The sequence below is a fragment of the Antechinus flavipes genome, chromosome 1 (genome assembly GCF_016432865.1).
Source record: "Antechinus flavipes isolate AdamAnt ecotype Samford, QLD, Australia chromosome 1, AdamAnt_v2, whole genome shotgun sequence".
NCBI lineage: Eukaryota > Metazoa > Chordata > Mammalia > Dasyuromorphia > Dasyuridae > Antechinus > Antechinus flavipes.
The window spans coordinates 335,238,690-335,262,114 of record NC_067398.1 but is presented as its reverse complement, the minus strand read 5'-3'; the positions used below and the strand labels follow the sequence as shown (position 1 = coordinate 335,262,114).

At 32.9% G+C, this 23,425-nt stretch overlaps 1 protein-coding gene across 6 annotated transcripts in view; it reads left to right on the top strand.

Annotated features, from left to right (window-relative positions):
- The window catches only part of PDPK1 (3-phosphoinositide dependent protein kinase 1), a 135,181-nt gene that overhangs the window by 52,830 nt on the left and 58,926 nt on the right, over positions 1–23,425 (top strand). For all 6 annotated transcript variants that reach the window (XM_051968549.1, XM_051968554.1, XM_051968582.1 and 3 more), the window contains 3 exons: positions 16,863–17,132; positions 19,327–19,369; positions 19,609–19,746. In XM_051968549.1, coding sequence (XP_051824509.1) covers positions 16,920–17,132; positions 19,327–19,369; positions 19,609–19,746 — 394 coding nt within the window. In that variant the 5' untranslated portion in view covers positions 16,863–16,919. The remainder of the gene's footprint in view (positions 1–16,862; positions 17,133–19,326; positions 19,370–19,608; positions 19,747–23,425) is intronic.

The following is a 23,425-nucleotide window of genomic DNA, read 5'->3' as shown; positions in this document are numbered from 1 at the left end:
GAAATTCTCATTGGAACTGTTCCTTGAAGGGGGATTGATCAGATTTCAGTAGACAGAAATTGGAGTGAAGTTTTAAACACTTTTCTTCTATTTTATTGCCTTCCATAATTCAATAATACTGGTTCTTTTCTCCCCATTTCTTCTTCCAAAACTAGGTTTCCATATTCTCTCTCAGACTGGTAATACAGTGGCTACACTCAAAGGTCCAATCTCACTACTGATTGGCATAGAAGCTTTGACTTTTTTCTTTCATTACCAGGCTTAGTTTGTACTCCTTAGGTAGAACCTCCTTTGCTTCTAGCTTCCCTGGAGGCTCATTATATTGGTATAGAACTTAGTGTGAAAAATAGATCAGCTTTAGCTTTCTTATTCATTAGAACTCTTGTGCTCAATTAAAATGTGAGTTTTTTGAGGGTAGGGAATAAAAATTCGTGGTTTCCCATTTTGCTCTTCATCTTTCATTCCTCAGATGAACAAAAAATAAAAATAAAACAAGCATAATCAGGCAAAGCAAATTTTTTTATCCAGTGCTTTTTCCACATCAGCTTTCTAAGAAGTGGGTACCATGAGAAGTCCTAGTAGTCAGAGCAACATATGTATCTGTAATATATCATATTACATTAAACACTATATTAAGTGCTGGTTATAGAAGTAGAAGACCCTGAGTTCATCGGATCATAGAATTAGAGCTGGAAAGCACTCTAGATGATAATTATTACAAATTCTCTCATTGTACAGATAATGAAGTTGTGGACCAGAGTTTAGTGACTCTCCTAGGTCACATAGTAACCAGTAGAGATAAGATTTGAATTCAGACCTCCTGATTCCAAATACTTTTTACTGTATCATGTTCCTACTCCTACCCCTGTCATTATTAATAACCTAATGTGTGACATGGGCAAGTTGTATTTCAAACTGTGAAACAAGAAGTAAGAATCTCTTCTAGCTTTTAACAATTTGATGCCACAGAGGGAATAAATTTGCTAATTTGAGAGGATCAGGATAAGAAGGTTTTGGTTATTTTTAGTGGCAGCCTAATAGAATAGAAAGTTTTTTTTTCTTTTTTTTTTCCTTTGGCAAAGCTGTTGGAATTCAATTGATTTGCCCAGAGTCACAGATAGTAAGTGTTAGGTGTCTGAGATATATTTGAACTCAGTTCCTCCTGATGCCTGGACTGGTGCTGTTTCTACCACAGTATGTAGCTTCCCCTTTTACCATTTTTAATGCTAGATTAGCTTGAACTCTGTTTCTTTTGTATATCTGTTCATTTTTTTAAAAAATAAATTTCTGATCCCTAGGATGCTCCAAGCCCAATGGCACGTCTAGCACTTTAAAACATTAATAGATTTTGAGTTTTGTTTTCCTTATGTGTTCTGAAATTCTAGATGCTATTATAGCATATCCTGACCCGTATAAGGCCTTAATTCTCAACTGATATCTACTGTTGTATATTGTGCAGTCCAGTAGGCACAGTGTTATCCCTATAAGAGTTTAGAATTTAGCCTCTTAAGTATATGTTCACTTTATAAGAGAAATTAAAAATATTTTGAAAGGATAACGTTTATGGTTCTGAAAAAATTGTTTTAGGGTCTGATGGGCTTTTTTTGGGGGGGGGCAATTTTGGGGGGATATGTTATTAATGATTTTCAGATCCATTATTAAAAAATTGACAGCTATGATATTTGTACTATATCCCTTTTTTTGCATTTTTTTTTTTTATTTGTTACTCCATTGACTATTAGTAACTTAGTGTCATGGAAAAAAACATTCCTTGGACTTGACTTCTTAGGTAGATTGCCTAACTTCTCTGAGATTGTTTCCTTATTGAGAAAATGGGATTAAGTGATAATAATTTTTCTATATATATATGTATATATAGATAGACACACACACATACACACACATACACAATCCTATACAGCATGAGTTTATAAAGCATTTTTCTTAATTTTTTTTGTGCAAGAATTATCCCCATTTTATAGATAAACTGAGTCAGAGAAAGATTACAGTTTGCCCGAGGTGATTTTGCCAGTAAGTAATAGAATTTGTGCTTAAATTCAGTTTTTACTTTGACCTCATTTATACTCACTCAGCTAATTATTTCCAGCTTATCATGTATTTACATCTGTCTTGTTTGTACATAGTTATTTGCATGTTGTCTGTTCTATTAGAAAAGCTTCTTCAGAACAGGAACTCTTTTTTTTTTCAATGTTTCTTTGTATTCCTTGTTCTTAGTATTGTATTAGTTTCAGCACACGATAGTCACTTTCACAAAGATTATTGACTAACTGACTATACCATATTATATACTATCTACTATATAAGATTGTTAAAATTTCTACGGAAACTTAAGTTTCAGAAGCAATTAGGTAACTTGACTATATTCCTGATAGTTTTGGGTCACAAGTGGGTGGCAAACTGATTAGAATAAACTGGGAATGCATGATTCATCTAGTTTCTAAGTCTGATCTTCCCTCCTACTTCTCTGTGAGCTTAACTAATATATAAATAAGATTGCCTATTATTAAACTTGAGCCACCTCTTTGTGCTTGGGAAGTAGTCTTGGTTTTGAAAACCTGGTAATCACCATTTGTTTTCCAGATTGTGGCAATCTTATCTTAAGAAGATTATTGATTGGTTCAGTTGATGACACAATCTAAAAACATTTCTTCTTGAAAATATTATTGTGAAAGTCTTAAAATTTTCTGTTAGAAATGGTAACCATCTAAAATGAAGTTTTGAGCTTTTTCACACTTTGAGGAGGATTCTTAGGTTATTTTTCAGAATATTTAAAATACATTTAGAATGATGGGTATATTCTTATTTTCTCCAAGTAGGAAACAAAAAACATTCAATAAGTTGAACTCATAATAAAAGACAAGTTAGACATAAAAATAATCCGATTTAGAAATACAAAGGGCAACTGGGTAGTACCACAATAAAGTGCTGGACTTGGACTTGAGTTCAGGCTAGCTTCAGCCACTCATTGGTTCTGTAATCCTGGGCAATTCATTTAACCTCCGTTTCCTCATTTATAAAATGAGGAGAATAATATCACCTACTCCCCAGGTTTATAGTGAGATTGAAATGGGATATTATCATAATGCTTTGCAAATCTCAAAGTGCTACATAAATATTAGCAACAGTGACTGTGATGACCTTGACAATAACTACTGGTACTACTAGTTATAGATACAAAACAAAAAGTTTTTTAAAAGTCAATCTATTGGGAGGCTTTTTCAGGGATGGTAAGAAATCTTATATATAATTTTAAAAAATGTATTTCCTACATGTGGAATATGGAGACTATCTACAGATCCACAAAAGCTGTTCTTACATAGAGAAATGTTGCACAGGAGTGTTTTTTGGTACTTATTAATAGTCCACTGAAAAAGCCCACTTTGAGTTCTTGGATAGATTGCTTAATTTGTAAGCCTTAGTTTCCTTATTTAAAAAAAAAATAGAGCTATTTAGTAAAAGTTTAAGTCTTTTGAAGTGGGTAATATTAAGTATTATCTCTATAGATAAGCTGAGTTTATGAGAGATTTTGATCCTTCCTAGATTCATAATTGTATAATTCATGTCTTCTTTGCTTTTTAGGAATCTGAGAATTTGATCCCTTTTAGAACCATTAATTATGCTCCAAATAGCTAAAGTTCCATCTAGCTCTAATAGTCTATCATATAGACTTCTATAAAATTGAGGCCATAGTACTACATGGATTTCTTAATTTATAGTCACTCCCACCATCACTCATCTTCTCTGTCTCCTTTGCTGGAGCACACCTTCTAACCATAGATTTCCCTTAGGTTTCTGTCCTGGGTTCTCTTTTCTTTTTCCCTCTATACTACTTCACGTGGTAATTTTATGAGCCCCCATGGATTTGATTGCCGTCTTCATACTGATGATTCTCAAATCTACCTTTTGTCTCCCTTTTGACCTTCAATTTTGCTTCTCTACCTGCCTTTCAGAAGACATCTTAAATGCAATATGTCCAAAACAGAACTCATTATCCTTTTATCTGACATACTCCCTGTTTCCCCAGTTTTTTATTACTGTAGAGGGCAAAATTATCTTTCCACTCCTCAAGCTTGATACTTAGGGGTCATACTAAATTCCTTACTGTCTCTGTTGTTGTCAAATTTGGCCTATTTCACCTTTGAAATATTTCCTGAATATGTTCCCTTTTCTCTTCTGTCTCTACTATCACCTCATACCTGGAACACTGCAATACCCCTGCTGGTGGATCTGCCTGCCTTAGGTTTCTTCCTATTCTAATCCAATCTCCATTTGATCACTAAAGTGATTTTCCCAAAGTTCAGATTTGATCATGTCACTTTTACTCAATAAATTCCAATGGCTTCTTATTGTCTCCAAGAACAAATACAAAATGCTTGGTTTGGCTTTCAAAGTCCTTCATAACCTAGCCTCTTTCTACCTTTCTGGTCTTATTCCCCAACATATAATCTTTGATTTAAACATGTGGGCATCTTAGCTGTTCATGAACAAGGCACTTCATCTCTTGGCTTTGGGCATTTTCTCTGGTTATTCCCCATTCCTGGGATGCTATCTCTCTTCTTCAGCTACTGTTTCCTTTGGCTTCCTTTAAGTTACAACTAAAATTCCATCTCTTATAGGAAGCCCATGGCACCCTTCTATCTTTTACTTATTTCTTCTTTATTTTATTTATAATGACATTTATAAATAATGCATAAAATTTAATAAAATTAAATATTAGAATCATTTATAATATTATTTTCTTTTTATTTCTATAGCTTTCTTTGTATATATTGTTTACAGGCTATCTCCCTTGTTAAAGTGTAGGCTTCTTGAGGGCAGGGACATTCTTTTGCCTCTTTTTGTATCCTAAAGCACTTAGCCTTTAGCCTGGCACATAGTACATGCTTAATAAATATTTATTGAATTGAATTGAAGAGTTATGAGATTCTTTTCTCCCTTATAATTATTAAAATAAAATAAAATAATAATAATAGAAATGGTAGCTATTTTATTTATTAAAGAATAAATCAAAGGATAAATTTTATCATTAAAAATGGATTATTCAAATAAGACAATATTTTTGAAATCAAGGTTTTGGTCTTTTTTGTAGCTATTGGTTACTATTTTTGAAAATAATAGAAAGATCAGGACGGAAAAGATCTTTGGGTGTTGCTAAGAGGAAGATTATAGGGAGACTGGGCTTTAGAGTTAAAAAAATTACACTGCTTCTTTCCTTTCAGAATTGTTTCCTCTCATGTCTTATTTCAATTTCAATTTCAGTAACAATTTCAATAGTAACTAGTATCTGTCCTTGGATTTGCAAAGTGCTTTCTTCATAAGAATCCTTTGAGGGTAGTACAAGTATTATTATCACCATTTTAAAAGTGAAGAAATAGAAACTCAAGAGTCAGTATTCAAATTCAGTTATTTCCCTCCTCTTTTCTTTGCCTTCCCCATCCTTCGCCTTCATGACTATCTTGTTGCCTCTGAATCACTTTCATATATTTATTGAAAAAATTTTTTCTGAATACTGTTAACTTTTCTTACTATTATTCTAGAGAATTTTTTCACCACTACTCTTCTAGAATGAACTGCCTCTATTTCTTTATCATCCATTTCCTCCTTCCTTAATGCTCTGCAGTTTGTTTTTCCCCCCGCCAGTTCTAGAAAACCTAACCTTCAAAGTACTGGTCTATACTACTAATATATCCTTCATCGCTTTTTAAAAATTAGCTTAAAAAATCTTTCTCTCCAATGGATTTTAAACCTTTGATCGTCCTCTTTTTCTTGAAAATTTCCCTCTTTTAAACCAAACTATCACTCCTTTTAGATAATATGATGATATACTTAGAGAACCCCAGAGATTCTACTAAAAAGCTATTAGAAATAGTTCATAACTTTAGCAAAGTTGCAGGATACAAAATAAATCCCCATAAATCCTCAGCATTTTTATACATCACCAACAAAATCCCACAGCAAGAAATACAAAGAGAAATTCCGTTCAAAATAACTGTCAATAGCATAAGATATTTGGGAATCTATCTACCAAAGAAAAGTCAGGAATTATATGAGCAAAATTACAAAAAGCTTTCCACATAAATAAAGTCGGATTTAAATAATTGGAAAACTATTGTGTTCTTAGATAGGCCGAGTGAATATAAAAAAGATGACAATACTTCCTAATCTATTTATTTAGTGCTATACCAATCAGACTTCCAAGAAAATCTTTTAATGATCTAGAAAAAATAAAAACAAAATTCATATGGAATAACAAAAGGTCAAGAATCTCAAGGGAATTAATGAAAAAAAAAATCAAATTAAGATGGCCTGGCTGTACCTGATCTAAAACTATATTATAAAGCAGCAGTCTCCAAAACTATTTGGTATTGTCCATGTTGTTTTACTGAAACTTTGGCCACATACATATGCACCCCTGAAATCTCATTATTTATTTTTAACTGGTAAAAGGTTTTTTTTTTTTTTGTTTCAAATTCTCCCTAGCCCTTCCCTCACCCATTGAGAAGGCAAGTAATATATGCTGATTGTACATGTGAAATCATGAAACAAATTTTTTCTAGCTATGTTGCAAGAAAAAGAAAGTAAAAATAAAAATTATGCTACAATTTCCACTCTGAGTTCATCAGTTATCTCCTTGAAAGTGGATAGCATTTTTTATTATGAATCCTTTGAAATTGCTTTGGATCATTGTATTGATCAGAGTAACCAACTCTTTCACAGTTGGTCATTGTTATAATGTTACTATTATTGCGTATGAAGTTTTCCTGGTTCTGTTTAGTTTATTCTGCATCAATTCATATAAAGCTTTCCAGATGCTTTCCAAATTTTTTTGAAACCATATTGCTCATTCTTTTTTTTTCCTAAGTCTTCAGTGAAATTCATTTGAATAAAAAAAGTTTGACAGGTAGTCCTTTGTTTCCCTTAATTTTAAAAAAAATTCTATTAACAAGCATTTTTCTTTTACTCCTACTTTCCTTTCTTTTCCCTTCTTGGAGAAAGAAAATACCCATATACATAAATGCATAATCAACCAAAACAAATTCTCAATTCTTTTTTTTTTTTAATTTCAAATACTATAATTTTTATTTCTGGTCTTTTTTTCAAGAACCCTGCCCATTTCTACTTTGCATTTTCAAATATTTTCAGTCTCAAGTTATAAGCACCTCAATTAGGTTAGCTGTTTCTAAAGGCAATCTGGTATGGTAAATTGATACTTCTGTCCAAGGCTAAAGATATACATAACCAAAATTATTCTTTTCTCCTTAAAAATATATATATAGTATTTAAAATATATTTTAACATATATAACATGTATAGGACTACTGCCATCTAGGGGAAGGGATGGAGGGAAGGAAGGGAGAAGTTGAAACACAAGTTTTTTACAAGGGTCATTGTTGAAAAATTACCCATGCATATGTTTTGTATATAAAAAGCTATAATTAAAATATATGTATTGTGGCAGTTAGATGGCACAGTGAATGTAGCACTGGTACTGGAATCAAGAGGACCTGAGTTCTCTAGTCTCAGACATTTATCACATCCTAGCTGTGTGACTCTGGGCAAGTCACTTAACCCAAATTGCCTTGCAAATAAATAAATTCTTTAACAGTTTATATATTTGATTGCAGAAGTACTTGGTACATCTACATATATTTATGTTTTTTTAATAATATTTTTTTTTCAAATTTTTTATTTTCAAATTAAATGCAAAGATAGTTTTCAACATTCCCCCTTGTAAAACCTTGTGTTTCAAACTTTTTCTTCCTCCCTTCTCCCCAGCCTCTCCCCAGGCAGAAAAATTAGATCAAAAAGGGGGGAAAAAAAGAGAAAGAAAACAAAAAGCAAGCAAACAGTAGCCAAAAAATGTGAAAATACTATGTTGATCACATTCAGTCCCCATAGTCCTCTATCTGGATGCAGTTGCTTTCTCCATCAAAAGTCTATTGGAATTGGCTTAAATTACCTCTGTTGAAAAGAGCCGTGTCCATTCAGAATTGGTCCATTGTATAATTTTATTGTTGCTTTGTACAATGTTCTCCTGGTTCTTCATTTAGCATCTTACTGATGCTAAGTCTCTCCAGACCTTTTTGAAATCATCTTGCTGATCATTTCTTATAGAACAATAATATTTTATAACATTCATAATATGTCATATATATGAGCATATGCATATTATTCAGCCATTCTCCAACTGATGGGCATTGACTCAAGTTTCTAATCCCTTGTCCCTCCAAAAAGGCCTGCTACAAACAATTTTGCACATGTGAGTCCTTTTCCCTTTTTTATGATCTCTTCGGGACACAGGCCCAATAGAGACACTGCTGGATCAAAGGGTATGCACAGTCTGATAACATTTTGAGCATAGTTCCAAATTGCTTTCCAGAATGGTTGGATCAGTTCACAATTCCACCAACAATGTATCAGTGTCCCAGTTTTCCCACATCGTCTCCAACATTTATCATTATCTTTTTCCTGTTATTTTAGCCAATCTGAGAGGTGTAGTGGTACCTCAGAGTTTTCTTAATTTGCAGTACTCTGATCAATAGTGATTTAGAGCATTTTTTCATGTGAATAGAAATGGTTTTAATTTTTTATCTGAAAATTGTTCACATCCTTTGACCATTTATCAGTTGGAGAATAATTTGTAATTCTTATAAATTTGAGTCAATTCTCTATATAAGAAATGAGGCCAGAGAGACTTACATGAACTGATGCTAATTGAAGTGAGCAGAACCAGGACATCATTACACATGATCACAACAAGATTATACGATGATCAATTCTGATTGACGTAGCTTTCTTCAATAAAGAGACGATTCAAACAAGTTCCAATTGTTCAGTGATGAAGAGAGCCATCAACACCAATAGAGGACTGTGGGAACTAAGTGTCATTCTCAACATAGCATTTTCAATCTTCTTGTTGTTGTTTGATTGTATTTTATTTTGCTTCTCTGTGCGTCATGATAATTGTATAAACATGTAAACGTATATTGGATTTAATGTATTTCTACCATGTTTAACTTATATTGGACTACTTGCCATCTAGGGGAGGTCATGGTGGAAGGGAGGGAAATTGGAACACAGGGCTAATGCTGAAGAATTGTCCATACATATTTTTTAAATAGCTTTTTATTGACAAAACATATACATGAGTAATTTCTCAATATTGACCCTTGCAAAAAACTTCTGTTTCAACTTTTCCCCTCCTTCCCTCCACTCCCTCCCCTAGATAGCAGGTAGTCCCATACATGTTAAATATATTAAAGTATATGTTAAATACAATATATGTATACATATTTATACAGTTGTCTTGCTACATAAGGAAAATCGGATTTAGAAAGAAGATAAAAATAACCTGGGAAGAAAAACAAAAATCAAGCAAACAATAACAGAAAGAGTATAAATGCTAGGTTGTTGTCCACACTCATTTCCCAGCTGGGTATAGCTGGTTGTGTTCATTACTGATGAACAGGAACTGATTTGGATCCTTTCATAGTTGAAAATAGCACTTCCATCAGAATTGATCCTCATATAGTATTGTTGTTGAAGTGTATAATGATCTCTTGGTTCTTCTCATTTCATTTAGCATTGCTTCATGTAAGTCTCTCTAAGCCTCTCTGTATTCATCCTGCTGGTCATTTCTTACAGAACAATAATATTCCATAGTATTCATATACCACAATTTATTTAGCCATTCTCCAATTGATGGGCATCCATTCAATTTCCAGTTTCTAGCCACTACAAAAAGGGCTCATGCATATGTTTTGAAAAATAAAAAGCTTAAATTAAAAAAAAAAAGAAATAAGGCCTTTATCTGAATCCTTGGATATAAAAATATTTTCCCATTTTTCTGCTTCCCTTCTGATCTTGTCTGCATTGGTTTCACTTGTACAAAAACTTTTTTTTTTTTTTTGAGAAGCATTTGGAGTTAAGTGACTTGCCCAGGGACATGTAGTTCATAGCAATTAAGTGTCTATGGTTGGATTTGAAGTCAGGTCCTCCTTATTTTAGGGCTGGTGCTCTATTTACTGTATCATCTAATTGTACCTTATGCAAAAACTTTTAAACTTAATATAATCAAAATTATTTATCTTGCATTTCATAATGTACTCTAGTTCTTCTTTGGCCATAAATTCCTTCCTTCTCCATATGTCTGAGAGGCAAACTATCCTTTGTTCTTCAAATTTGTTTATAGTAGCACTTTTATATCTAAATTGTGAACTCATTTTGACCTTATCTTGGTGTAGGGTGTTAGTGCCTATTTTCTGCCATACTGTTTTCTAATTTTCCCGGCAATTTTTGTCAAATGGTGAGTTCTTATCCCAAAAGCTGGGGTTCTTGAATTTACCAAACACTAGATTATTATAGTCATTGATTATTGTGTCTTGTGAACCTAACCTATTCCACTGATTGACTACTTTATTTCTTAGTACCAAATGTTTTTGATGATTACTGCTTTATAAATATAGTTTTACATCTGGCATAGCTAAGCCACTGTCATTTGCATTTTTTCCATTAATTCCCTTGAAATTTTTGACCTTTTTTTCTTCCAGATGAACTTTGTTATTATTTTTTCTATCTCTGTAAAATAATTTCTTGGCAGTTTTTTGGTATGGTACTGAATAAGTAGATTAATTTGGGCAGAATTGTCATTTTTATTATATTAACTTGGCCTACCCATGAACACTTGGTGTTCTTACAGTTGTTTAGATCTGACTTTATTTGTGTGGAAAGTGTTTTGTAATTGTGTTTATATAATTCCTGGCTTTGTATTGGTGGGTAGACAACCAAATATTTTATATTATCTACAATTATTTTAAATGGAATTTTTTTGCGTGTGTGTCTCTTGCTGCTGAACTTTTTATTATTCCCACATAATTCTTGTCTAAAATATACATCTCATTTTGCATAGAGGTCAGCATCTCTCTGTCTTGAGGAAGGTAGTATTTTTTTTTTTTCATCAGTACTTTGGCATCATGTTTGGTCATTACTTTAATCAGAATTAATAAATCTTTCTAAGTTGTCTATTTTGCATGTTGCATATAAATTGTTTCCTTTGTTCTACTTACATCAATTTGTATCAGTTCAGACCCTTTTGTCATTTTTTTATGATGTGATAGTATTCTATTGCATTTATGAAATGTTAAGTTGTTCATTCATTCATTCAATGGGTATTTCCTTAGTTTCCACTTCTTTATCATCACATAAAAAGCTGTTAGAAATATTTTTGTATGTGTGAGTCCTTTTCCTTTTTCCTTTCATCTTTTTAGTATATAGATCTACTGTTATTGATGGGTCACAGTCTATATATAGTTTAGCTACTTTTTCATTATAGTTCCAAATTATTTTTCAGAATGATTATATCAATTTACAGCTTCATTAGCAATGCATCTTTGTATGTTCCCACAGTCTCTCCAATATTTGTTATTTTCCTTATTTGTCAACTTTACCAATCTGAGGGATATGAGATAGAATTTCAGAGTTGCTTTAATGATTATTTCTATTAATTATTTGGAGCAGTTTTTCTTTTTCTTTTTTTAAAAATTTTTATTTAATAATTACTTTATATTAACAGAATCCATGCCAGGGTAATTTTTTTTACAACATTATCCCTTGCACTCGTTTCTGTTCCGATTTTTTCCCCCTCCCTCCCTCCACTCCCTCCCCTAGATGGCAAGCAGTCCTTTATATGTTGGATATGTTGCAGTATATCCTAGATACAATATATGTTTGCAGAACCAAACAGTTCTCTTGTTGCATAGGGAGAATTGGATTCAGAAAGTATAAATAACCCGGGAAGAAAAACAAAAATGCAGATAGTTCACATTCGTTTCCCAGTGTTCTTTCTTTGGGTGTAGCTGCTTTTGTCCATCATTTATCAATTGAAACTCAGGTCTCTTTGTCAAAGAAATCCACTTCCATCAAAATATGTCCTCATACAATATCGTTGTCGAAGTGTATAATAATCTCCTGGTTCTGCTCATTTCACTTAGCATCAGTTCATGTAAGTCTAAAAGGCCAGTCCTCTCTGTATTCATCCTGCTGGTCATTTCTTACAGAACAATAATATTCCATAACATTCATATACCACAATTTACCCAGCCATTCTCCAATTGATGGGCATCCATTCATTTTCCAATTTCTAGAAATACAAATAGGGCTGCTACAAACATTTTGGCACATACAGGTCCCTTTCCCTTCTTTAGTATTTCTTTGGGATATAAGCCCAATAGAAACACTGCTGGATCAAAGGGTTGGAGCAGTTTTTCATAATGCTGCAATAGTTTGGACTTATTTTTTAAATTTTCATTACTGAACTTAATGTATATTTCTACCATGTTTAACATATATTGGACTATTTACTATCTAGGGGAGGGAGTGAGGGAAAGGGGGGGAAAATTGGACACAAGGTTTTGCAAGAGGTTATATTGAAGAATTATTTGTGCATATGTTTTGAAAAATCTAAAGTGTTAATAAAGAAAAAAAAAGAAAATTGTCAATACTTTTGACCATTTATCAATTGGGGAATGGCTCTTTATTATTATGAATTTGAAACAATTTTTTAAAAAAATCTTGAAAATGAGACCTTTATCAGAGAATTGTATTTTAAAGATTTTTTTCTCACTTTGTTAATGCAAATGGTAACTTTTTCTCCTCTCCTACCTTCTTCCCTATCCACTCATTAGGAAAAGACTGTGGTGACTTAGAACATTATTTTACTATTTTTGTTCTTTCTGTTTACTATTTAGAGTGCATGTGTGTGTGTTTGTGTGTGTGTGTGTGTGTGTGTGTGTGTGTGTGTGTGTGTGGATGATGATGATGATGATGACGACGACGATGACAATTCAAATTAAGATATGAGAGTTATGGATCACTCTGGGAACATGAGAAAACTGCACAATATTTTTTCCATTCCTTCCACTCTCATTTAAGTGTGTATTTCTTAAAATTCATTTTACTTGAATTTTCTTGGTAGAGAGTGAAACATTATATAATTTTCATCCTGAAAATTGAGCACAATATTAATCTTAAGAATACAGTACAACCAAATGTTATGCCTCTGCCCTTACTTGTGATATAAAAACACAGAGTTTTATTTATGTATTTTAAAATCTGGAGGAGGGAAGTACTATTTATTATTCCATTGTTCTAGAGAGTAGAGGGACAAAATCAAAATTAATATGAAGAAATGCCACATTTCATTAAATCTTTAAATTTTTAGAGTTTTGGAATCCTAGAAAAAGTTACAGTGATATATTAATACTATCAGCAGTAGAACCTGCAACTAAAGTGGTACAGTGGACATACCACTGGTCCTGGATTCTGAAGGACCAGAGTTCAAAATGAGCCTCAGATGCTTGACACTTATTAGCTGCTGACACTTGACACTTATTAGTAATGGGAGGAAAGCACAAGCTGGTATTGGTGTTTATTGGGGGCTAGGACATCCTCTAAATTTGGGTGATAGAGTTCCTGGGCAACAGACAAACCAAAGAGCAGAAATACATGCTGCCTGTAAAGCAATTGAACGAGCCAAGAATCACAACATCAGTAAACTGGTTCTCTACCCAGATAGTATGTTTACTGTTGGGTTAAAGATTGGAAGAAAATGGATGGAAAACAAGCACAGAAAAAGATGTCATTAATAAAGAAGACTTTGTCAAGCTTGATACACTTATTCAAGGCATAGACATAAAATGGGTACACATACTTGGTCATTCAGGACTTGCAGGCAATGAAGAAACTGATAGATTAGCAAGAGAAGGAGTTTCAAAACCACAAGAATCAATATAGATTAATTTTCATAATCTAATTAAAAAGCTAATCAAGTTCTCTTTAGTCATTTGTGTGAAAATTTGCCTACAAGACATGAAGCAGGTGGACTTGGTAATATTCTTGTTTGATTAGAAAAACTGTCTAGTTTTCTGTTGAAATATGGTTTAGTATGTTAAACTACCTGTCACTTTATTTGGACTGCACATCTGTTTATCATTGAGAATTGTTTGGGATTTCAGCATAAAATAGATGTAGCTGACTATTTAAAAGTTCTGTAACTTTCTAAGTTTTTTTTTTAAAGGTTTCTTTGTAGCTAGAATAGAAATGAACATGATCCTATACTTCAAATGATCGGTGTGAGCACTCCAAAAAAGATTGCAAGCTCTGCCTGCTTGGATTCTTTGTTAGAATTTGGGTTTTTGTTTTGTTTTGTTTTGACAGAAAAATTTACCAGCAGGTGTGCAGTCTCACTTCTCTGAATTTAGCTTGGTTGGTCTGTGGATTACACATGTACAAACAAAGTTCATGACTTTCCAGCTTGGTTAGGGAACCTATCAAATCATAAGACTAGTAGAATTACTTTCAGCAACCTAGAACCACTTCTATGACATTGTGTGGGCGTTGTAGACTTTAATGGAAGATACATGTTACCATACAGGCATAAATAAACCTTAAGAAACAAGTTTGCACAAATAAAACTTTCTTTGACCAATCATGTGAAAATGCTGCACAGGTTATCAAGGAATGTGTGATACCCTTTCTGATTTGGTTTATAGCTGTATTTTAGATATTAAAAATATAATAAATCCACAAAAATCCAGTAAGACCTTTACAATGACAGTCTTCATATTTATCCTCTTGTTATTTTAAAAAGTGAAACAAAACATTAGCATTTTAAACTTGATTAAAGGAAAATATCTAATTACGAAGCCTTCTTAGCAGAATAGAACTTATCAGATATTTTCTATTCTAGTGGTTAAAAAAAAAAAGTAACCCATTCAAATGTTCCTTTTTTTTCCTTCTCAGGAATAGGTTTTCTCTTATTCCTAGTCTTCTCAGGAGTATCATAAATAATTTTGAGAACAATAAACGTCACCCATTCTTTACTTGGAAAAGCCTATATGTAAAAGGCAAAGAATCAGCCTGCTTGTAGCTTGAGTAGCACACACTTCAGTAACATGGCACCAGCCCAGCTTGGATCTCACTTCTGTCTAGCTTTGGCTCTGCCACTGTCTCAATATGTGACTTTGAGCAAGACCTGAATCCCTGGGAATCTCCATAAAGGGATTAAACTAAGGGCTAAACTCTTAAATTTCTAGACTGCTTTTACACTCAACTTACTTGAGACAAAATTCTGTGTTTCTATGGTAAAGTTATCAGGAAAAGTCTATCATTTCCCTTTAATCCTCATTTCCCACTCAACAAATTTTGTGAATTAGTGATCACTCCAAAAAAGTTTGGCCAAAGCATGTAATTAATTTTAAATGTTGACTGCATAAATGTTTGCTCTTGATTTATGATTATATGTAGCCTTTCACAAAAGAAGATGGTACTGATTTCCTTACCAGGCATGTGCTTTTCAGCAAGTTTGGTTTTTGTGTTGTTTTTTTCCCCATCCAAACTACTTTCTTGCTCAATTGGTATCATGACAAATCATGCTTTGCTAGAACGAATTAACTAGTCTACTTAAACATCTAGTGTCAATTGGTAGTATTAATCTGCATAATTCTATCAAAACTTGGTACCTTATTTTTAAAGAACATAATAAATATCACTTGCTTAAAAAAAAAAACTTTGTGACTAATAAATCACAGACTGTTACAAGGGGCTTTTAAAAAAATAGAAAAGATGCTTCACAAATAAACTTGGTTCAGTCAATATTTCTACATATTGTTGATAATAATAATTGACATTTTGTCTTTTAAAAATGCTTTTTGAACTTTTGGTACTATGTAACATTTTAATCTTACCGATGAGGAAGCAGATCTCTTGGCTCTGGATGAGAACTTGTTTACATACTTGTTAATATCTTAAAATAGAGCTTAAAATAGTATTTGTGAATTCAATGCCTTTTGAATAATTCTGTGCTTTTATATAGCACTTTTGATTTTTGAAAATGCTTTTTTGACTGCTGTCTTATAAAATTCAAGGTGACTGGAAGCTGCTTGCATAGGTTCAGTCTCATATTTACAAATATAATGCTACTACCTTGAAAGGCAGTGGTGAGCAAGGGGCTTTGATGATGCTAGGCAAATATGATGTTAAGTTGCTACTGCTATAAGAATACAAATCTCTCTCCTTGTGTCTGATTTTAGTTGTATACAGCAAAGCATGTTCATATATCATACCTTTTCTGAAAGTTTTTTCTTGTCATAGGATCATAGATTTATAGCTAAGCTAGCCTCTTCATTGTCTATTAAGTATATCAGACTCCAAATCTTAGATTGGGATCAATCCTAGGAGGATCAAGAACAATTTGATTGTTGTATAAACATTTTTGAAGTTTATTTTGTTTTGCAAAAAGCCTGCACTCTGTATAATACTGTCTTAGCCATTGTTATTCCTCATTCAAATCATGAAAACCCATTATCATGTTGTTAAATTAATATACCGAGATGTAAATCTAATGATTAGGAAAAAAGGTCTAACTTGACTATTAAGTCCCAGTGGCATTAGCCTCTTAGCTTGCTACTATCTATTTTATTTTATGATAATAATTTGTAAAATGGCGGACCTGAGTTAAAAGGGAAATCAGTTTCTCAGGAGCAGTTGTTCTGTGAACAAAGTTAGGTGGCCCTTCTGGAAATCAAGCCTTCATTCTGGCTTAGTCTTTTTTGGTTACTTTTATTTACAAAAGAATAGGTAATTAGGTTAAAAATCAAAAGGAAGAAAAATTAGCTATAGTTGTGACTCTGATTCAAAATATCCACCATACCATATAATTTTTTGCTTATTTAAAATAGTATTGTTTGCCTTGATGTTTTTATTTCTGGGGTTAAAATGAGCAAATATAAATAATAAGATTATCTTAGTGTAAACTAATTGCCCTTATCCTTCTTTTCTTCTAGTATGATGCTATTCCCATACAAACTAGTGTGGTATTATGTTCCTGTCCAACCCCATCAATGGTGAGAAACCATACAGATTCCAGCACTCCCCCTGTCATCGTTCCCTGTAGTAGCAGACAGGGGTCTACCATGGATGGCACTACAGCTGAGCCAAGGTCTAATTCCAATTCCTTACCACAACATTCAGGACAGCAGCTACCACAGCCTCGAAAGAAACGGCCAGAAGACTTCAAGTTTGGAAAAATCCTTGGTGAAGGATCTTTCTCAACAGTAAGTACATGAGTAATTAATATTTTAATTTGTGGGGTAATGCTTTGGAACATTGAGCTAAAGGACTCCACACTGATAATGGTAATTAATAGTTTTGTAACTGGAATCATAGAATGTTATATATGGCCCTTTGAGTTAATCCGTCATAATCTGCTTATTTTATAGATGAGGATACTAGTTTTATATTGTATTTAAAATTGATGAGAGAGAATAGGCAGTTGTTCTAGGTAAATAACCATCCCATGAGATATTATTTCCTGTTATGAAAGTGACTGAGATCAGTCTTTCCAATGTTTATACTGCTTGTTCCTTATTTTAAAATTATAAAAATTTTATTGAATTTTTATTTTATTAATTTTTTATAAAAGAAAGCACTTAATGACCCATTTAATTTCTTCAAGTAGTTAATTTCATGTGCTTTTGTCAAACAAATGAAGCCATTTTGGTTTTATTAGCTGTGACAGAAAGAGATTCCTCTGGCCTTAGGAATCTTGTCAGTTTAATCTCCTAATTATTTGGTAGCATTTCTTGACCTTGGGCACTTTCTGTTTTAATATATTTAGACAAATTTATATCATTTAGTATAAATAGATAATGAAGTATTTCTGTGGATATTTCTTTTCATTAAATTTTAGTACTTGAATACATTATCTTCCCTTGCTTATCTCTATGGAGATGTTTTACAAAAGAAAATACTTTTGTGGTTCAAGTAGAGCAATCTAGTCACATGCAAGAAACTTAATTCTGAGTGAAAAACAGGAATTCTTTGAGAAATAGATGGAGCTTTCCCACATTTCTCTATAACAATAACAAAGTCAAAGTAACTTGGTTACCCGTCAAAGGTAAGTTTAAGAATCTGGGCCATGAGCTCAAGTATTCAGATTTCCTTCTATTAGACACACCCCATCTACCCTGTGTTTCAGTTCAGCCTTTGTTAGCAGAATATAAAGAAGTAGTTACTTTTGTGGTCTGTGTGATGATTCTGAAATGAGAAAATGGAGTCTCATGGAAGCCCAGGTCCATATTTCTATTCTTCCACTATTTCCAGAGTTTTCTGGCTATTAATATGTATGTACGTTACTTTGCAAATAGAAGTGGAAATGCTGCTTTAAATACTCATATTGCCACTTCCTAGACAGGTCTCAGTTTTGGTATAATTGTTATAAAATTGGGGCCCAGAGAGGTTAAGCAGCTTATCCAAGGTCCCCAACTGTGTGAAATGAGGTTTGGATTGGGTCCTCAGTACCATGTCCTACGCATTTTCCGTGACTGAACACTCCTTTTCTCTGCTGAATGCTGTGTAGCATAGCCAGGGGCTGGAGAATCGGGGGGTGATAGGGAAAATAAGGTCTTAGACTCTGTGTTCCTATCTGTGGTTTCTCTAGGGAGCATGGCAGAGTGGGCAAAGTACCTGTCTGGGAGTCACAATATCTGAGGTTTAGTGCTGTAATTACAGTTTAGGTCTGGGGTTCAGTTTTAGTTCATACTCTGATTAACTTGGTATAGAACTGGGCAAGTCACCTTCCCTTTTTGGCCTTCATATTGATCATCTGTAAAGTGAACAGAGTGGAGTAATGGTTTCTGATGTCGCTTTTGTCTCAGGCATTCTAAAACTACAAAATGGAAAATATAATAACAGTTCAGTCAGTTGAAATTTTTTTGGGGGGGAGTGAATGGCTTTTGGGATGAGGCCACACTTCTCACAGTATTTTTATGAGAGGTCCAGGATAAAATTAACAATTTATTACTAAAAGAAGTCAACCTAGTTAGCTCTTTAACCTTTAAATTTACATTTTGATATTTTTAGAATAGAACGTTTTATTTTAATAAGTTTCTGGTATTGAATCATTTAGTTAAGTTTTTCCCTTTTCTTCTAAAAATATAATAGAACCAAAAATGTTTGCTTATATGAGGATTCTGACTAATTCAAGTTTTACTGTATTTTTTCATTTGACCTGTTATGAATTATATACATCTGATTAATAGCAGATTGATCATGATTCTTAATTTGTAAGAATATGCATATTTATTTTTATGTATAGCAAATTATCTTGGGCAGTTTTGAACTCAAATGTATTGTACCTATGTACACAGAAACAATTAGATTTTATGCTGAACCTAATCTGGTTACCTTTTGTTGTGTCCTTTCTCTCTTATTTTCTTCCCACCTTCCTTTTCCTTTTTCCAAAAACAGGTTGTCTTGGCTCGGGAATTGGCAACTTCTAGAGAATATGCTAGTAAGTAATAATGCATAAAAGTTTAATATAGACTCTAAATATAAAAAGTTGATGCATTAAAAAAGTTAATTTTAAGTATGCTATACTGATTGTGAAGAACTTGTAAATACTTGGTTTTTCTATAGGCATTAAAATCTGTAAGTTTTAATAACTAATATGTGGAATGCATTAATAAATTAGGTATTTAAATCTTTATGTTACCAGTCTTAGTAATTAATTTCTTTTGGTTTTTGTTTAAGTTAAAATCCTAGAGAAACGGCATATCATAAAAGAGAACAAGGTACCATATGTAACCAGAGAAAGAGATGTAATGTCCCGCCTGGATCACCCTTTCTTTGTAAAACTTTACTTCACATTTCAGGACGATGAAAAGCTGTGTATCCTTTGAAATGCCATTTGTTATGGTCTAAACAGACCATGAAATATTTCATCATAACAGAGCAGCAATTCTTATAATCTTTTTTGAAGTTTTGAGACCTCATTGTTTGATGTTGGAACCTCTCTCCCCATCTTCCTTAAAATATGGCATACATTTTTAAAAAATGAAAATAAATTAATTTTGAGAATTCTTGACACATTTTGAGATAGATATGCTCAAAGAGTAAAATGGCCAAGACTCGGTGAATGAGAACATTTTTCTATGTGAAAATAATTATAGAAATAGGTAAATGTTTTTTGGTTGCAGTTGTCCCTGAACAAATTTATTTCAGCTTCATCTGGAGGATTGTAAATTTGTAGATGACCTATTCTATACATGTATATGAACTGTTTAAATAAAAAAGAACTGGGGCAGCTAGATGGTGTATAGATAGAACACCAGCCCTTGGAATCAGGAGGCTCTGAGTTCAACTGTCCTCAGACACTTAATACTTTTTAGTTGTGTGACCTTGGATAAGTCACTTAATCCTAATGGCCTCTCAACCCCCTCCCCCCCCACCACAAAAAAATGAAAACTTAATTCCTTTACATTAAAATACTTAAGAAATTCATGTCAATTATTTTCAACATACTGAAAATATACATTTCACTTATAGATTTCAGTGAAATGTACAATGGAAATGAAAAATAATTCCAAAAATACAATGTTCTATAGAATCTTGATTTTCTCATCACAGGGTAAGGGAAAAAAAAGACTTTGTGGAAAACTGGTAATACAGAAGAGACAGTAAGAATGGCTGTAAAATACAAAAGGGTAGATTTGGTATATAATGGCAATAGCACAAAAACTCAGACTGCCATTTTGTGATTTCACACATGTGACTTGCTCCTCCATCTTCTGTATGCACTTTGCAGTGGTGGATTCCATACCCTCCTCATCTGTGTCTTTTGTCATCCCTTGTTTTCTTCAAAAATTTGCTCAAGTGCCACTTCTATGGGAAATCTCTCCTGATCCTTTTGGTTACTAATGCTTTTCTCCCACCCCCAGCTCACTGTACATGTTGATTTTGAATATGTTTTATACTTATATAGAATAAGCCCCTTGAATGCATGCTTCATTTCATTCTGTCTTTGCAACTTTGCACGCATGTCCTTGCATATACCCAGCATAGTGCCTAGCACTTAATAAATGTTTGCTGAGTAATTCAATTGTTCATCCTTGGTAGATGTCTATTTACTAAAAAAAAAAAAAAAAAACCCAGTGTATAATTAGGAACAGTTAGGGAGACTGGTCCTGTGATTTCATTGGTATAGAAAACTCTGGGTAAAGTAAGTCCTCCTGTTAATGCAGGTTGATGTTGCAATTTATAGTCTTGGCAATTAAGTAACTTGCCCTAAGTCGCAAAGCCAATATATATCAGGTATAGGACTTGAAGACAGATCTTTTGGCTCTTTGTACTGTGCCACTACACTAATATGTGCCTGTGGAGTCTTCTTACTGTCAGCTTAGGAGAAGCATAATTAAGAAGGTTAAATGTGCTATCATTCCAGCCTATGATGCTTTTCAAAGTCAAATATAAATCTTTTGGAATATTTTACTATTTTTAAGTTACTGTATACCTATGCTCTTCACTATTAGTATAGATAATTTAAAGCTGACTAAATTAGTGTCTTATTGCTTCTGTGCCTTTCAGTGGAGGCAGCATGTAGAAGACTAATGTGGAAAAAGAGGAAGAGAACAAACATTTATTAAACACTTACTATGTACTAACCATTGTGCTGAGTGCTTTACAAATAAGAAACCTTTTAAGGATAAAAGATATCTAGAGACATTTCTAGTTCCTTATCCTTTTTTTTTTTTCCCCCAGGTAGCTCTACATATATTTCTAGATGAAGATACTTCTGTTTTATTTCTTTAAAGACTATCTTAAGATTTAACTACAGTTCTTAAGTTAACCAATTACAAAGGTTTTTTTTTATTATTATTATCCAGAAGCTTCCTATTTTAATTTAATTCTGTTGCTTGGGAATGAATAAATGAATCTCTTTATATACCAAATACTCATTAAATGTTATAATAGTGACAGTAATAATAATAATGATAGATAGTATTTATGTAACCCTTTAAGGTTTACAAATCATTTTACATAAATTATCTTGTTTGGTCCTTGTGATAACCTTGTAAGGTATATTTTGCTATTATCCAAATTTTACATATGAGAGTACCAAGGCTCACAGAAATACTTGGCCCAGGATCACACAGCTAGTAAGCTTGACTTCTAGAGCCTAAGTCCAATTCTTTATCCATTGTATCACTTAGCCAAGAACTTTTCTAACAACTGTTGGTGAAACTAGTACAGAAACCACTTTTTTTTCCTCTGGTTTTCCAAGATAACAACTTTGGTGGCTTGAAAATTCTTTTCAGATTTCCTTGCTCGTTATATGTACTCTTCAGTCATATACCATTAGGGCTGAATTTTGCCTTTAGAGAGTCCATCTGAAATCTTTAATTTTGGTATTCTTTCTCTCCAGCTGTAGAGTCCTTATTTATTAGCTTTTATTCTCCTATATCCATTAAAATGTTTCTATTTTGGACAACATTTTTAGGCTCCCACTTTCCTCTTAGCCTTTTATATGTATTCTGTTTCCTCTGCTGCTTATGCTCCATGGTTGGTTGACATTACTGCTCACAAAACAGTTTTAGACTACTTCACATTCGTAGTTTTTTCTGTGTTGATCCTCAGTTTTAGATCACTCAGTTGGTATTAGAATACAGATATTAGAAATATAATAAAGATATTCCCAGATTAAAAGATACTGCTACAAGAGAGCATAGTATCTCAAAATTCAGATTCTAGTCATTCAACTTCAGTTTGGACTTAATCACTATTCTGAATTCCTACCATTTATTTCTTTTTGATGTCACTTTTCTCTTCAATTCTAATTGTTCCAAACTTGTCTCCTGTTTTCTTAAGCCCCCAATTCTTTTCTGATGTCTTCATATTTCTTTGAGTTATTGATACTTTTTCAGCAGATTGAATCATTTTTCTGTTCCTCTCAGTTTCCTATTTCCATTCCTCATAAGCACGTTATTTGCTTAAGCTCTTCGATTGATTCATGGCTGACCTTTATTATGTGTATGTGTGTATTTTCTTGTCTTTAAAGAGTTTTATGAGTGTAAGCTGCTACACTGCTATTATTTTCTATAAGAGGAAGGCTTCTTTGTGGGAAAAACTCACTTTTTTTCAGTGAGCTATCTTGTCCCTGAACACATTATTAAATCCTCTTTCTTCTTATTTCATTTTTGAACCACAAGAAGTGTGACCCCTTTCCTCTCAGAAATTATCTATAAGGTCTTCAGTTTCCAAATCTACTGATTTTCCTCCTGCTAATATCTCACAAAAGGGAGATATGTGAATATGAAAAATGATATAAGGTTTCTTATATGCATCATTATTTTACCAGTTCATTTGGGTCAGACTGGGAATTTTGTTAAAAAGACTAAATCAGACATGGACTGATAAGGACTTATGTTTTGATGATGAAAAATGAAAAGGGAGAAAAGCTAAAGCCATATGATAATACAAAGGAATCAGCATTGTGCTTGGTGATAGGACTAGATTTAGGAAAGTCATCATCTGAATCTGTGTTCTTGATAATTATGACTGTCATTGGCTG